The following is a 16,441-nucleotide window of genomic DNA, read 5'->3' as shown; positions in this document are numbered from 1 at the left end:
TAGGACAGAAGTTAATTATGTTTATTGAATTTGAAGACCCCCTCTTTAATATCAAACATGTTTTCAGATCCACACATGATGATAACCCAATATCTTTGAGAAAATACATAATGAAAAAAAAAACTACTGGATGTTCAGTAATAATTTTAAATGAATTTGTATTTTATTAGTCACAATGGAATCTCCATCAGTAGGAACCATAATAGTGCCTGTATATTATGAGGCATTTTCATTTGCATTGCAGTGTTCAGTGTAAGTATAAATTTGTGGAGCCCTCACAATAACATTGCAGACTCCCAAAATCTGAGACTGGTACAGATTCCTGATGAGCCCCTACTCATTTTTTTTTACATATTACCTTATTTTCAGTATGGTATTGTATTTGACAAATGAGTTGTTTAGAAGTGTAAGGAGTTTACCTGGTTTGCAAATCTTCCCTGTTGGCTTGAAAAAGTTTCGTGTTTTCTCCAGTTGGATAGATATGAGATCAAACTTGTTAACTGTACTGTTCAAATTTTCTATTGAGCTGCTAGATTTTATCTACTGTGTCTATCAGTTACTGAAAGAGTTGTATAAATGTTCCACCTTGGTAGTAGATTTCTCAGTTTCTTCATGTGGCCCTTTAAGCTTTTGTTTTATGTATTTTGATGCTATGTTATAAGGTGATGAATGTTTAAAAGTATTATATTTTCCTGGTGAATTGAACCATTTTTTGATGTATATTGATTCTCTAAAGTTTTTTTTCTTTTCTTCTTGGTCTGTTTCTAAATATTTTCTCTTGGTTCATTTTATTTCATATTATTTGGCATCACATTTTGTGAGTTGGAGAGGAAGGTTTAAATATATGCCATTTGGATATGTTTCCTCTCAATCTTTTGTTTCCTTTTGTCTTAAATGTGCTTCTTTAAACAGCCTAAATCTAAATTTTGGGGGGCATAGTCTTAAAATCTTTGTCTTTTAAATTGAGATTTAAATTTATTTGTGTTTATTACAGTAACTGATATATTTGTTTTTATTTCTATTATCTTCTTTTTTGCTTCCCATTTATCTTGCTTTTTTGTTATTTTCTCTTTCTTGCTTTCTTTTGGATTTATTCAGGCTTCCTGCCTTCCATTCTTCCACACCCCATTCTTTTTCCTCTATTGTTTAGAAATACGTAGTTTATTTCTGTGGTTTTAGTGCTTATCCTAGCTGTTTGAAGATGCATATGTAACTTAAAGCCTAGAATTAATCTGTATTTTTACCCACATCTAAATAATAAAAGAATATTAGAATGGTTACACTTTGACCTCCCTCTTCCAATTTAAAAATTCTAGTCAATTGTCACTCCCTTGTTTGCAACAAATTAATCATTATTATTATTGTTTGATATTTTAGTACTTGTCCATGTATCTAAAAGTATTTTCCCTGTTCATTCCTTCATACATTTCAAACCTTCCATTGGAATTATTTTCCTTTTTACCTAAAACACCTATTCTAAAATTTCCTTTAGCAAGAACCTTTTGGTAGAAAATTGTCTCTGTTTGTGTTTTCCTGAAAATGAACTTAATTTCCCTTCGGTTTCTTGGGGTACAGAATTTTAGGTTGACAGTTATTTTATCACAGCAGACAGAAGATACTATTCCATTGTGTTCTAGCATCCACTGGTGCTATTAAGAAGTCAGTGATTGACTTAAATATCATTCCTTAGCCGATAATCTGTCTTTTCTTCCTAGCTGTTTTTAAGATCTTCACCTTTTCTTTGTTGTTCTGCAGTTTCACAGTGATATGGATAGCTGTGGATTTCTTTTTATTTTTCCTTCTTTGGATTTATTGGACTTCCTAGATCTGAGGTTGTCTTGCAACATCATTAGAAAGTTGTAAGCTGGTATCTGTTGACTGTTGCCTTCCCACAACTGTCTGCTTATGACACTTTCTAGTACTCTTATTAGATGCAAATTACCTTTTCACCCTCACCTGCATACTTCTTAACCTCTTCTCAACATTTTCTCTTTGACTCTCTGAACAACACTAAAATAATATATTCAGCTATATCTTCCTGCTCAGTAATTCTCTTTTCATCTATGTGCAATACACTGCTTAATATAGTCACTAAGCATTTTATTTCAGTTATGATCATTTCATTTATAGAAGTTTCATTGAAGTCTTTTACATCTTTTCTTTCATTGTGTATGGGCTTGTTTTTACTGTTCCCATTTTTAGATTTTTAATTGCCTTAAACAGATTAAAGATTATTTCATTATTAATTAATATTTAATGAATCATCATTAATTAAAAACAATGATTTTCAGAATTGGTTTGACCATTCCAGTATCTGAAACCTGCTGTTTATTCAGCTAGTTTTTGTTCATTGAGCCTTGTTTCTCTGTGCGTTATTTATTTACTTACTTATTTAGTTACTTTGCTGTTAGCTACTCCTTTTTTCCTAGAACTTTATCTATGGGAATTCTTTGAGACCTATGTCAGTATTAAGTCCTCAATTGTACTGATTTTTGCGAGTTACTTGGAATATCCCTACCTGGAGACCTCTTTATGTTATATTCTTCCTTTGAAGTTTTTCAGAACACAAACTTAATGTTTTGACATCAGAGCTGTCTGTGTGAGAAAGAGCTTTTGGTTTCAGATTTTTAGGAAGAATCTTTTTTTCCCTCCACCCAGCACTGAGGTATAAACAGGCAAGTCTCTTAGCTGGCTTCCTCTACATTAGCCACATAACAAGGATATAGCTGTTTGGGACTCCTACTTTATGAGGGAGTTTCCTATTACATTTTGCATTAACAAGGTGAATCTGGGCTTTTATATCTTAGGCTCTAACCCCTTGTGAAATTACCAGAGTTGAAAATCAAAACTCCAGAGTTTTGCAGAAACCCTAAAGCGAAAGCTAGGTGTGAACTTACCTCCTAAGATTCCTGTCTTCACTTCATTTTGAGACTCTGTTTTTTTCCTTCTTTGATGTCAGCAAGATGATGTATATTTTAAAATAATTTCTCATATTTTATCCAGGGTGTTTCAATTGGGAGAGACACTCAGGGTAGCTAATACACCATTCTGCTGGAAACAGAACATACATTGTTTTATTTAATTCTCTCATCAGCCCTATTCCATAAAGAAGAAAAGATATGTTACAGAATCAACAGTAATAATATTTTGATGTAAACCTAGGTATCCTGACTCAAAGCCATGACTCTTCTTTTTTTTTTTTTTCCCAAGTCTTATGGTACAGCCTCCTCCTTACAGAGCCTTGAAGAGATCAATACAGTCAATCTACCATGTAGCCCTGAATGTGTTTTGTAACAGTGATTACTGTAAAGAGCTTAGGACTTTCTTATCTTAATTTACATCCTATTCTTGAGGAGTGTAGCAATCAAGTAAATCTAGGAATATGATACTTTGGGTTCCTGGAATGAATATCCTAAAAACTATTTTCCTGGATCATTCTTGGGAGTAGAAACCTCTCTGTGAAATTATTCCCAGTGACAGCCTATCCAAGCCCAGCTTGTAACGTTTATGAAATGTCTGCAGTGCCTTTAAGTATGCACGCATACATCACATTTAGTACTTTGCTCTTGGGCATACTGGGTTTCTTTTGGGAAATGGAAGGCATTCTGATTCTTACATGGAGTACCTTCAAACCAATTCTTTAACAATAGCATAGAAGCAAGCTGAGGTATACTTTGGACCATTCAAGGAAATAATATATTTATTTTAAACTCAATATCTAGTGTAAAAAATTTAGGCCTTCCCTATTAATAGCATTATTTGTAATTAATGGTGTCATCTTCATCAGTGACATGCAGCTCCTGTTTGTTGTGGTACATCTTTCTTCTTGTCACAGACAAAACTTCTTGGAAGCATCTGGATAAAAGTTAAACAATATATAGTGAAACTAGACTTACATTTTTTTGACTCTCTGAATAAAATCCGAAAGTCCTTCCCTCATGGTCTGTTGGGCTGTGCATGCTCTTGCCTTCTGTACGCCTCTGAGCTCAGGGTCTTCCACCCCCCTTATGCCTGCTCTTCTCCAGTCACATGGGTTCCTCATTTTTCACATATGTCAAGCACATCTCCTTCTTTCTCTTTGAACTGCCCTTCTTTCAGGTAACTGTGTGGCTCATGCCCTCATCTTATTAAAGTCTCTTCTCAGATGTCTCAAAGGAGCTGTTCTGCTCAACCTTTCTAAAATAGCACCTGCGTCAGGTGGATATTACTGGGTAACAAATAACCACAAAACTCTCAGTAGTGAACAGCAGTACATGTCTGCAGGTTGGCTGGGTGACTAATTGACCAGTCTAGGCTGAGACTGGGTTGTCGCTTTCCTTCAAGCTCTGGGTCTGTCTGGGTGTGGCTTCTCACTGCAGTGTTGGCTCATATCTGCTTCACGTCTTTCATTTTTGTATGCCTGGGATATGGCATGGCATAGGTGCTCAGTGAATATTTGCTTGGTAAATAAGTAAAGGAATGAATAAATGTGATAGAAATTAAACAAATGAGTAGATATAATAGAAATTAAGTAAAATAATTCCCTTCACTTAGCATCTCCTAACAGGTGAAATAATTGATGTGAACTCCAGGTAATTCTGTCATGTCTTCTATTTAATTTTCATATGTTCAGATCAGAGAACAGGCACATGTTTCTCCGGCCTGGTGAATGGTCGCTGTGCACAAGAGCTTCCGGGCAGAATGACAAAAATGCAATGCTGCTGTGAGCCCGGCCGCTGCTGGGGTGTTGGAACCATTCCTGAAGCCTGTCCCATCAGAGGCTCTGGTGAGCTGCTGGCTGCTAGTTCCTCAGGACAGACAGTGTTAGGAAAATTAGTAACAATAATGTACTTTAGTGTTTCCCTTAAAGACAAGTCATGTTTGCATTCCTATTAGTGTCTTCAATATGACTTGGGTGTTTTTTGTGAGGGTTAGGGTGGCATTGGTTATTGGGATCAGTTTTTATTATATCCATTTTGTTAATATTAGAAAAACTCCTAAAAACTGATCATTACTTGACTTTAAGCAAGAATTTTTATTAATTATCTGGAATGTCAGTATTTCAGTTCAGTTTTAAAACCTCCTAATCTTCTATTTGAAGCTTGAATAACAAATTTTGGCCTTCATTTATACTTTATTTCAGGAATGCCCTTAGCTTATAGTGTCCCAATCCTTAAAGATATGTCCTCTCTTTTCTAATGACCTTAAAAATTAAGAATACAAGGGTAGGAGGATACCTCTCATTCACTTTGCTATATTAACTGCTGTATACCTGAAGCTATACTGGGAAATTAAGATGAATGAGAAGTAGTTCCTCTTGTTAATATAATATGCATAGTAAAGCACAATTAGTGTTTATCACATAAAGGTATGTTGATAATATGTTATTATATTATCTTCATGTTATATTATAAATACTATGAAAAATAATAACACTTTTTGAAATATGCTTATAAAGATATGTATCTATATGTACTATTATGGAGAAAAAAATTAAGGCACATTCTTCCTAAATCTCTAAGCCATGAAATTCCAAAATTGAATAGTAAAAATTTTTAAAAAGCAGAGTTAATGCATAGTATATAATTTTGGAAACTTATCGTTCCACTAGTAGTATATGATAGTAATGTCAATACGCAAACAATTGCTTGAGCTAAATAGTTTTCACTTCTTCTTATATAGTGCCCTGATTCTGAGAACAGTTAAGGAAATAAGGCAATCACTATATTCTTGCTTCTTTTCCCTCAGCTTTGATACTTGGACAGATAATGAGCAGATTTAAAAGTTTACTAAATACTGTCTTCTGTTAAAAATCCACATTAGAAAAAAATTATTCTGAAGCCATATTAATCCCTTAAAGAGAAGAGAAGAGGTAGGAAAAATGTGTAGGTACAATACTGATGGAGATTTAAGTAAAACCAAACATACAGAATGAATTACTTAAAGGTTTAATTTTCATCCATTCAAGTAAATTTCTTGCATTTACAGTTATATCTGGAATTTTATGAGTTGCACTTAGGGACATAAAATCAAAATGTGTAGATAATTGTTTGGTTATGCAACTCAGTTAAAATATGGTATACATATTTTAATTTTTTCTGAAACATCTGTATCTTTTTCTGCCACTGCTAGCATTGAAAATGTTTATTAAGATAATAACTTACTTATTCATATCATCAAGTGAGGATAACCTAAAATGATTATTACAGTACACAAATTGCCTTTATTATGCAGAAATCCATTCATTTGTGGTTAACTGAACTTTCTTCTCTTTTAGAGGAATATCGCAGACTTTGCATGGATGGACTTCCAATAGGAGGGATTCCAGGGAGTGCTGGTTCCAGACCTGGAGGCACTGGGGGGAGTGGCTTTGCTCCAAGTGGCAATGGCAATGGCTATGGCCCAGGAGGGACAGGCTTCATTCCCATTCCTGGAGGCAATGGCTTTTCTCCTGGCGTTGGGGGAGCCGGTGTAGGGGCCGGGGGACAGGGGCCCATCATCACTGGACTAAGTGAGTGTTCACTTTGTGCATAGACTCTTTGGTTTTCCACCTTAAATAATTTTATAATATCTAACTTTTTTGCCAAAGTATGTTTGTGTCTGTGTGTGTGTGTGCAGAAACTTATTTCAAGGTCTAAAACATAATATAGTAAAACAGAATCTTAGGAAAGTATTATATTTTTATGCTCCATAAACTTTCTAAATTGGAGAAAAGAATGAGTGACCCAGGTTCTCTTTGAAAATAGAAATGAGAGCGTGGTAATATTCCAAGTCCAGATGACACCATTAAAGATCACGTTTTTCGGTTCCAGTGTATTTCATTTGGCTGCTTGCAGCTGCCCTGATCATACAACCTTTGAATTGTTTTCCAGAACCATTTCTCAACTGAGATAGACTGAATAAATCTTGCTCTGTGCCTATACAAATATTATAATGAAATATCTTTCTTTTCTTCACCCTTTTTTGTTGAATAACTTAAGAAATTGAGAACTGCCAGAATTGGCATTGGTGTGCTTGACATTTCAGTTCATTCTTTTTAAAATAACTGCTCTTGCTAATAATATTTAATGATGTCCTACAGTGTTATGTTTATTCTTTTTGGCATATTGCCTATTTACTATATCTGAATATTCAACTACAAAAAAAAAAAGAAATGGAAAGCATTCAAATGTACAGTAGAACATTCCTGAAATTTTAAAAAGACACCATTATGGGCAAAGTTTCCAGATGTATATTAACAAGTGCAAGTTACAACCATGTGTCTCAAGAATAGTTTTTAGATTCTCAACGTTAAAGTTTTAATAAAATATAGAATAATGTGGGCTTTTGATATGTACACCTAAATAATATACTATTAAATATCCTCTTAAAAATCGACTTTAAGAAAAGCAATCCATGTTGGAATGATGAAATATCATTTGTGTTCTAATTTTCCCTAGCTATTCTGAACCAGACAATAGATATATGTAAGCACCATACTAATCTCTGTTTAAATGGACGCTGCATACCTACTGTTTCTAGCTACCGATGTGAATGCAACATGGGTTACAAGCAGGATGCAAATGGGGATTGCATAGGTAAGCTCATGCTTCTTTAATTCTTGGTTTTCTAATAGCTTTTAGACTACAGGAACAAGTTGGGCTGAATATGATTTTTAAAAAGTCTTTTGAAGTAAAGCTAATTTCCAAACAGGCTCTCCTGTGTGCATGCTCTTCCATGTGCTCCCTTAACCTACTGCTGAGCTGGACCACTTCAAGACTCCCCTTCCCTTTCTGGTCCTAAATGTTGTGATTTCTGTCTCTGCTTCCCCCTTTCCTTCCTTCTTAGCCGAACAACACTGGATATACGGTGGCATCATTAACATGCAAGAGAAGGTGGAGATTGGGAGGAAGCGGTTGATGGGTCTCTTTTTGAGCATGTTGAGTTTTAGGTGTCTCTGGTACTTAATTATAGAGGTCTCAAGCTAAGAGGAATGTTCAGGACTAGAGTTAGAGATTTAGTAGTCAGTAACATAGAGGTGTTGATTAGAACCATGAGGGTGAATATTGTCAGCCAGGCTGAACAACAGGAAGAGTAAAAAGATAACAGGAGTAGTGCGGCTGGAACCCTGTGTACCAGCAACATTAGTAATGTTGGAGAGCTGGCAAAATAATCTGAAAATACATGGCACTGAAGCCTTGAAACGGTATGCTTTCAAGAGAAAAGGAGTGTCAAGTGTTAAGTGCAGCAAAAAAATCAAATACAGTGAGGACAAAACCACTATTGTATTTGGCAATGAAGAGAGTTTTGATGATCTTTTAAGGGTAGTTTTAGGACCATGGGGATTGAACCATTTTGAGGTTATTCTTTTATTTATTCATCTTATTAGCAAATAATCATGTATGTGTTTTGTAATTAGCATAACCCTAAATACCAGATTTGGGTTCAGGTCTTCTGTTATAAAATATAGATGAGAGGCCAGGAACAGAGACAGGTAGTATCACAGTTTTCCCAAGTAAAATTGAAAACATCTAAGTGCACTATGACTATGAAAAAAATGTAAGCCAAATATGGTGCTTTGGAAAAATCAATCATTCTAAACTGTGTACAGAGACACAAGATCAGAATGATTAAATAAAGCTTAGCCCAGGGTCCCTATATACAGGTGCACAGGTTTTGCACCGCCCAACTGTAGAGGGTACCATTCACATAATCTAAGTAAATAGCACACCCCAGGGTTGTGCAGGGTATAACTATATGCATCAGTCCTGCCTTAGCACAAAGTACTTGGTGCTTGTTTAAGTGATAGAGCACGTGGTTATTTTTGGAACACCAGGACATACTGATATATTTATTCAACTTATATGACTTAAGAATGATTTTACTGCCAGAAAATATGATTATAAGTATATAACATACAAAACATCCCCTCTTGCACATACATAAGCAGTTACAATCTATCAAACTGAAATTTGATTGACTATTTTTGTTTTGCTATTAATATTTGCTCTTCATGTATCACTGCATGATTCATCAACCAACAAATAAAAATAGGCCATAAGCTTAATATTTTCTGTAAAAATTAGCCAAAGACCTCCATTTAGTTCATGTTAGCACCCAGGTGAGTTTTTAACTCAAATCATTCTATTTTGGAATAGTAAGAAATAATTTGTTTCTGTTGAGCAAAGGTAATCTTACAGCCCTTGAAAATTAAAAGTGTTTTCCAAGTTGGAATATAAAGTACTTTTCAAGGGTAGACATTTCTTACCACAGTAGTATCTGAGAATTTAACCATTTTGATAATCAGTGTTTCTCAATTACTTCATTTATTTTAGGAGTTTAAAATCCTTATGAATTTTGCTTAAAAATATTCAGTCCTCAGTGAAAACAGAGGAAGGAATCAAAGTGTACAGACTGTAATATTTAAATTCTGTTCATCTATACAAGGCAAAACAAAGGTGATCATTTGGAGGTAATAGGCATTGAGACTCAGAGTAAAGGAAAAGCATGAAATATACATTTCAGAATGTGGCAGTGGTCTTTTGTGATTAGCCTAAAACTTAAAATCTTAAAATAATCCTGGGAAACAAAACAAACAAAAAAACAAATGGGATTTTAAAATCATATGGAATTGTGAAGTCACTAATAGTTTTTGGTGACTGTTTGCACTTCCGAAGAAGAAATAAATAAGTGAACTACTATATCTTCTCTGTGTGCTGTAACCTTGGTGAGGTCCCTAAGGGGCTAAGGAAACAGAAATGAATCAGGACTGTAAATGGCAAAATAACTGGCAGAACTGTCATAGCAATGTGGGACCTTGGGAACAGGTTCTCAAGGGGAGGAAAAGGACCCTGCTTCCCAGAAGGTTTACCTAAAAAGAGGGGTTGGGTGCATGGTCTCTCATGTTCTTCACTAGAACAGAGCTTTACAATGATGCTTCTAGAATGATACATCTATGACACCTTTCTAATCGTTGCATTTCGATGTTGGGTACACAGAGAATTTAAGGGATCTTCAGCATTGCCTAGTGAAGGTAATGTTGCCAGTTGGACAGACCATTAGTTATGCTTGATATGCTTGTTAATGCTCTAAGCTCTGTCTTTTCTCATATTGCTTCATTCCTTTGGCTCAGTGGATTGATTTTATCAACCAAAAGCGTAAATGTGAGTCTTAATGGGCTGAAGGCATCTTTGGATGAATTGAAAAAGTATTTAATCCTGTTTTCCTTTGTCGTTTTTATTTGCCATGAGATTCTTTTTTTTCCTCCTTTACCAGAGAGGGTTTAATTGCATTCAGTCTGAGTGTATATATCAGTGAAGCTGGTGAGTTTGGTAGAGTACAGTTCCTCTTTTAAGAACATCTGTGAAAGGAGTAATCTGTCTATTAAAATGGTAAACCTGTGAATTGACTTTATTGTTGTATTCTCCAATTTAGCTGAAATTGTATATGTTAATGGCTTCTCATGTATATGAAATGGCAAGTCACTATGCCTAACCAGTCAGCCAGGTTTTTAATTCTCCAGCATTCAAAATAATATTTAGTGGGCATTGCTGAAAGAAGATGAATTAAACTTTTTCTAACACTGGCAAACTTGATTTCTCTGGGATTTGACTAATCTTCACTGTCTAGTCACTTGTTTGGTTGTGCAGTCCTTGAATTCTGTGATGGGTTTGCATTTAATCAAGGCTTAGAGAACCTGAAGGAAAGCAGTGATGTTTCTCACACTTGGGACCAGAACTAGTATTTGCATAAAACTTGGTTTCATACAAAAAAAAAATCCCTGTGCCAATTTTAAGATCCTAAAGAAATCAGAAGCTACTGAATGTAATAGACTTTGTTTTACTTAATTTCCATTTTTTTTTACCCCATCCTTTGTTTTTTACTTCAAAATATTATCCAAGGGCTTCCCTGGTGGCGCAGTGGTTGAGAGTCCGCCTGCTGATGCAGGGGACAAGGGTTTGTGCCCTGGTCCAGGAAGATCCCACATGCCGCGGAGCGGCTGGGCCCGTGAGCCATGGCCGCTGAGCCTGCGCGTCCGGAGCCTGTGCTCCGCAACGGGAGAGGCCACAACAGTGAGAGGCCCGCGTACCGCAAAAAAAAAAAAAAAAAAAAAAAAAAAAAAAATATCATCCAAGCCTAGATGCATAGTTACATATATATAGTTGAGTTCACAAAAAAGTTAACAAAAATTCCATAATTTGTCTCTTTTTTAAAACTAGTAGAAGTGTCAACATGTAATATAAATATATATCTTTAAAAATCTTTAATTATCTTCTAACTCTGTACTAAGCTTTAAAGAGGCTATTAACTTGCCCAGATTACTTAGATAATAAGCATTTTCTAGCATATTGGAACTCGTGGCTGTGTCTTTCCCAAGTCCATGGTTTTAATCATTGTGCATTACTCAAATTGAAAAGTTGTTATTTCTTGATTAAAGCAAATTCCCTTGTTCTCTCCAATAGGTGTTATTTTTGTAAATCTCCAGACTGGCCTCTGTAGTTGAAGAAAGGAATTTTTATTCATTTATAAATACTCTGATATTTAGACTATTACCACTGACTGGCCTTCTCTCAAATTTGGGAGGCCTAAATGTACTTTAAACAAACATTTCTAGAAATGGAGTGAAGTCTATAATGGTTTCTTTTGCTACTCACAGATGTTGATGAATGCACATCGAATCCCTGCACTAATGGAGATTGTGTTAACACACCTGGATCCTATTATTGTAAATGTCATGCTGGATTCCAGAGGACTCCCACCAAGCAAGCATGCATTGGTAAGGCAGTTTGCTTTCACATATGATGATGTTCCATGAAATATAGTGACCCAGGCTGTTGGGGTTAAAAGTGAATGTTAAAATAAGACATGGAATGAAATAAATGCTGTTACATTATTACAGATTTACTTTATGCTACCCTCAAAGTGCTCTCTTCAAACATAAACACTTTTTGCATGTGTAACACAGGCAATGTGGTATCTGGCTTCACAAAAAAAATTCGGTTTCTCTTCCTTCCCTAGATCACAGCTTCCTTTCTCCAAGTAACATCAGTAGCATTACTGCTCTCTGATTAACGGAGCTTACGATTTATTGTCGTTTTCAACTTCTGTTTCTTTGAACCTCACACATAGTCGGACACCAAATCTAACCTGCTCTTTATTCACAGTTTCCTTGCTATGCCCACCATCCTCGTCCAAACCTCTCCCTCACTACTGATTCATCCCAGAATTCTTTTAGCAGATGACTCTGCTTGTCTTCTTTTTCATTTCCTATTCATCCCCTGGCAGTTACTTGAATCACTTTATTCCAGCAATTTTTTTTTTTTAAACTGCAGGTCTTGGTGCCTTGTTCTTATGAATTAATTTATTTATTTTTGCTGTGTTGGGTCTTCGTTTCTGTGCGAGGGCTTTCTCTAGTTGTGGCAAGCGGGGGCCACTCTTCATCGCGGTGCGCGGGCCTCTCACCATCGTGGCCTCTCTTGTTGTGGAGCACAGGCTCCAGACGCGCAGGCTCAGTAGTTGTGGCTCACGGGCCCACTTGCTCCGCAGCACGTGAGATCCTGCCAGACCAGGGCTCGAACCCGTGTCCCCTGCATTAGCAGGCAGACTCTCAACCACTGCGCCACGAGGGAAGCCCTATTCCAGCAATTTTTGTCATGTAGCTCTTAATCCAGATATTCTGCAGTTACTTCACTCTTACTCCTTGCTGACTTTTTTAAAAATTAATTTTTATTGGAGTATAGTTGATTTACAATGCTATGTTAGTTTCTGCTGTACAGCAAAGTGAATCAGTTATATATATACATATATCCACTCATTTTTTAGATTCTTTTCCCATATAGGTCATTACACATTATTGAGTAGAATTCCCTGTGCTATACAGTAGGTTCTTACTACTTACCTATTTTATATATAGTAGTGTGTATATGTCAATCCCAATCTCCCAATTTATCCCTCCCCCTGCTTTCCCCCTTGGTAACCATGAGTTTGTTTTCTACACCTGTGACTCTGTTTCTGTTTCGTAAATAAGTTCATTTGTGCCATATATTTTTTTGGAACCCACATATAAGCGATATCACTTGCTCTGACTTTTAGGTCTTCAACCACTATGTCAGAAGCAACTGCACCGGTAATTCCAGCTGCACTGTCCACCCTCTCCTACATTCACTGCACATCCATTTCAGTTTTCTCTTTCTTTCCCTCTTCAGCTATTATAAGTGAGGGCTATAAAATTGCATAAACCTACGTATCCAAGAAAAAAGCTGGTGAGAAATGAAAATTTTGCTGAAGAAGCAACATGATCTTGAATATTACATGTAAAAATAAACTAGATATTTAAAATTACATTTATTGTTTTATTGTCTTTATCTATAATTATTTTAAAAGACTAATATTTGGCTATTGTTAATTTTCCCAGACATTGATGAATGCATCCAGAATGGGGTTCTTTGTAAGAATGGTCGATGTGTGAACACAGATGGAAGTTTCCAGTGCATTTGCAATGCTGGCTTTGAATTAACTACAGATGGAAAAAACTGTGTTGGTATGGAAATTGCCTGCTCCCTTGCAAAATATTTTTTAAAGGATATACATTTTTATTTATATATTCTATTTTCATGAAAGCTCACACAACACATATGTGAGAGTTGTTCAGATGACTTAGGTAAAATATAAATACATTTAACATAAGACTATTAAAGTGAAGGGACAGGTTTTTGGGAAATGTCATAACAAATGAATAATTTACTACTTCTGGAAATTTTCTGTGTGGCATATGTTTAATTGTAAGTAGCAGTTGTTCTTTGTAATTATTAGCACCTACTGTATTTTGAATGTCGGGGTTATAACACTGACAAAATAGAAAAGGCCCACCTCCAATCTGGGGAAGCATAAAAATGTTTGACATATGTGATAATCAAACCTCTAAATTTTGGTCCTGGTGATGTCTAACAGTGTAGTAAATATCAGTACTCCACAGAAATATTCTATTTGCACAGCAACATGTATTTCACCAACTAATGAAAGTCCAGATCATTTCACTTGCAGTGAGGTTGTCATTGCTTTATTCTCTCATACAATATAAACATCCCCTGAAATCATATTAACTTTTTTGGTAATCAAAATAAAACACTACTCATGTGGTTTTAATAGAAACTAAGCACAAAGGTTCCTTAATTCTTTTTCTTTATGTCCCTTACACTAAAGGTCCTTCATGTTTTCTACACTATTTGCCCTCAGTCAGTTGGCATTCATAAGAAAAAAAATCCATGACCACATGGCTCATTTATGCAGTAGAATATGACTAGTGATTGTTTGTAGAAAGAGGGGGAACTGGTTTCCTCAAGGCCAGTGGTGTAAGTCACATTCTCCTTCTGCAGATCATGATGAATGTACAACTACCAACATGTGTTTGAATGGGATGTGTATTAATGAAGATGGCAGCTTCAAGTGCATCTGCAAACCAGGATTTGTCTTGGCTCCAAATGGGCGTTACTGCACTGGTATGTATGGCTTTGAGATAGGAAAGTAACCATGATTGAAACCATCTTTTTTATTTGAATCAATCATGCAAGAATTACTTCAGTTTCTTTATGTGGATTTTGTATTATTCACATCTCTTGCTAATTCAGTACGGCAGGTGTCTGAAGTTTCCTAGAAAAACATACATTGTGGTTTATGGAACACTAATATCTTTACAAAAATAATAATGGCATAGGAAGAATTAAGGGAATGACAGATTGGTTCTAGCAAGTCTGGAAAAGACAATATAGAAATAATTTCTGTCTACTCTTTGCCTCAATAAAAAAGAGGAAGAAAACAATCTTGTGTTCGCAGAACTAGAGTTTCCATTGTCATTCATTACTGGTTTTGCATTATATCTTTTCCATAAGCTAATCCACGGATCATTTGTTACTATATCATTACCTAAAAATCTTACATCGATTTCATGTAGAAGTAATTTGAATATTCCTAGCAATTGTTTTGTTTATAAAACCCTTTTGAAGGCCAAGCTCTAGCGATAACTTTAGGAAGCAAAATATATGACTCTTGCAAATAAATAAGACTGTATTATGTTTATACTCACAATTGGAATTTAGTAAGATGGAACAAATTTTGCAGTTTTTACTTAAAAACAAGTTATTTACAGTTTTCTTCTTTTAGACAAAATTAACTCCATGAATGCTTTCTGTCTTCAATTATACAAACTTATCTGAATACCAAATAATACTCATAACCAATCCCTGTAATTTCAGTGAAATTCTGGAGACAGTAGAAAGTGAAAAATCAAGACTCATTCTTGTATTTCTGAATAAAAGTAGTTTCTTGACTATTCAGGAAAGGGGAGTTCAGTATTAAATAGAAATATTGTAGCTTTGCTGATTGATCTCATGCATGGGATGTCATCTCAAGGTTAGCTGACTTGGATTAATCACAGGGTATGAGATTAGCATTCCGTTTCAGTGTGTAGCATGACATTACAGCATGTAACATTTTAGCAGTTCTTAAGAAACTTAAGTACTCATATAAAGATCACCTAAATCTCACCAGTTCCTGCTTTATTGAACTTTCTATTAATTTTTTAATTACCAATGCTGTAATCCATAAATTTTGAAATGCTCATGATTTGGCAGCCCCGTGTTTGGAAGGCTGTTTCCCTTTTGGGGGGAAACCATTTAATGGTGGGTTACAGTTCATAAATTCAAGCAATTGAATTGAAAATTACAAGGGAGACCCCAAATTATTTTGTTATTATGAACTAATTGAATTAAAACAGCATCTTAGTTAGAATTTTATGTGTGTGTAACTAAAAGTTAAATACAAACACTGACCTCAGTTTGAAGAATTTGTTTCACTTAACTAATTTGAGTTAAATATCTTTAATATTAAGCTGAATTGCCAAATAAATAATGAAAAATGAATTTGTGAGACTCTTCTAAGTGGTAACATGAGGCAACTTTCACTCAGTCTTTCTGAAAAATATGTTTGAAAGAATTGCATTTGTGTATAAGATTTGTTGTCACATCTGTGTGTTCTTCCACAAATTATAAAATTGAAAACAAAGTGTTGATAATGTAGAGTGGTGGCAACAGGTGAACTCTGTAGGAAAGTTAAATTTACCCAGTAATGGCCCGGCTTGTGTTTCCTTCTGGGCAGATATTGATGAGTGCCAGACCCCAGGAATCTGCATGAATGGGCATTGCATCAACAATGAAGGGTCGTTCCGCTGTGACTGTCCCCCAGGCCTGGCTGTGGGTGTGGATGGACGCGTGTGTGTTGGTAAGTGAAACATTCTGTAATGGCCCCACTGACCAAATGATCTTTGAAAAAGGGATAAAGATATATCCATACAATGGAATCATATTCAGCCATAAAAACGAATGAAGTAGTGACACATACGAAAGCATGGATGAACTTGAAAACATTACGCTAAGTGAAAGAAGCCACACATAAAAGACAACATAGTATACGACTCCAAATGAAATGT

The 16,441-nt window shown here is 35.5% G+C and overlaps 1 protein-coding gene across 1 annotated transcript in view; it reads left to right on the top strand.

The window, feature by feature from the left end:
- FBN2 (fibrillin 2) overlaps positions 1-16,441 on the top strand; it is a 231,120-nt gene that overhangs the window by 118,781 nt on the left and 95,898 nt on the right. Inside the window, exons 9-15 of the mRNA XM_060146231.1 lie at positions 4,613-4,765; positions 6,257-6,490; positions 7,419-7,556; positions 11,615-11,734; positions 13,373-13,498; positions 14,334-14,456; positions 16,111-16,233. Of these exons, the coding sequence (XP_060002214.1) occupies positions 4,613-4,765; positions 6,257-6,490; positions 7,419-7,556; positions 11,615-11,734; positions 13,373-13,498; positions 14,334-14,456; positions 16,111-16,233 (1,017 nt within the window). The remainder of the gene's footprint in view (positions 1-4,612; positions 4,766-6,256; positions 6,491-7,418; positions 7,557-11,614; positions 11,735-13,372; positions 13,499-14,333; positions 14,457-16,110; positions 16,234-16,441) is intronic.

The sequence above is a fragment of the Lagenorhynchus albirostris genome, chromosome 3 (assembly GCF_949774975.1).
Source record: "Lagenorhynchus albirostris chromosome 3, mLagAlb1.1, whole genome shotgun sequence".
NCBI lineage: Eukaryota > Metazoa > Chordata > Mammalia > Artiodactyla > Delphinidae > Lagenorhynchus > Lagenorhynchus albirostris.
The sequence above is the reverse complement of the archived record's forward strand: the minus strand, read 5'-3'. Positions and strand labels throughout refer to the sequence as shown.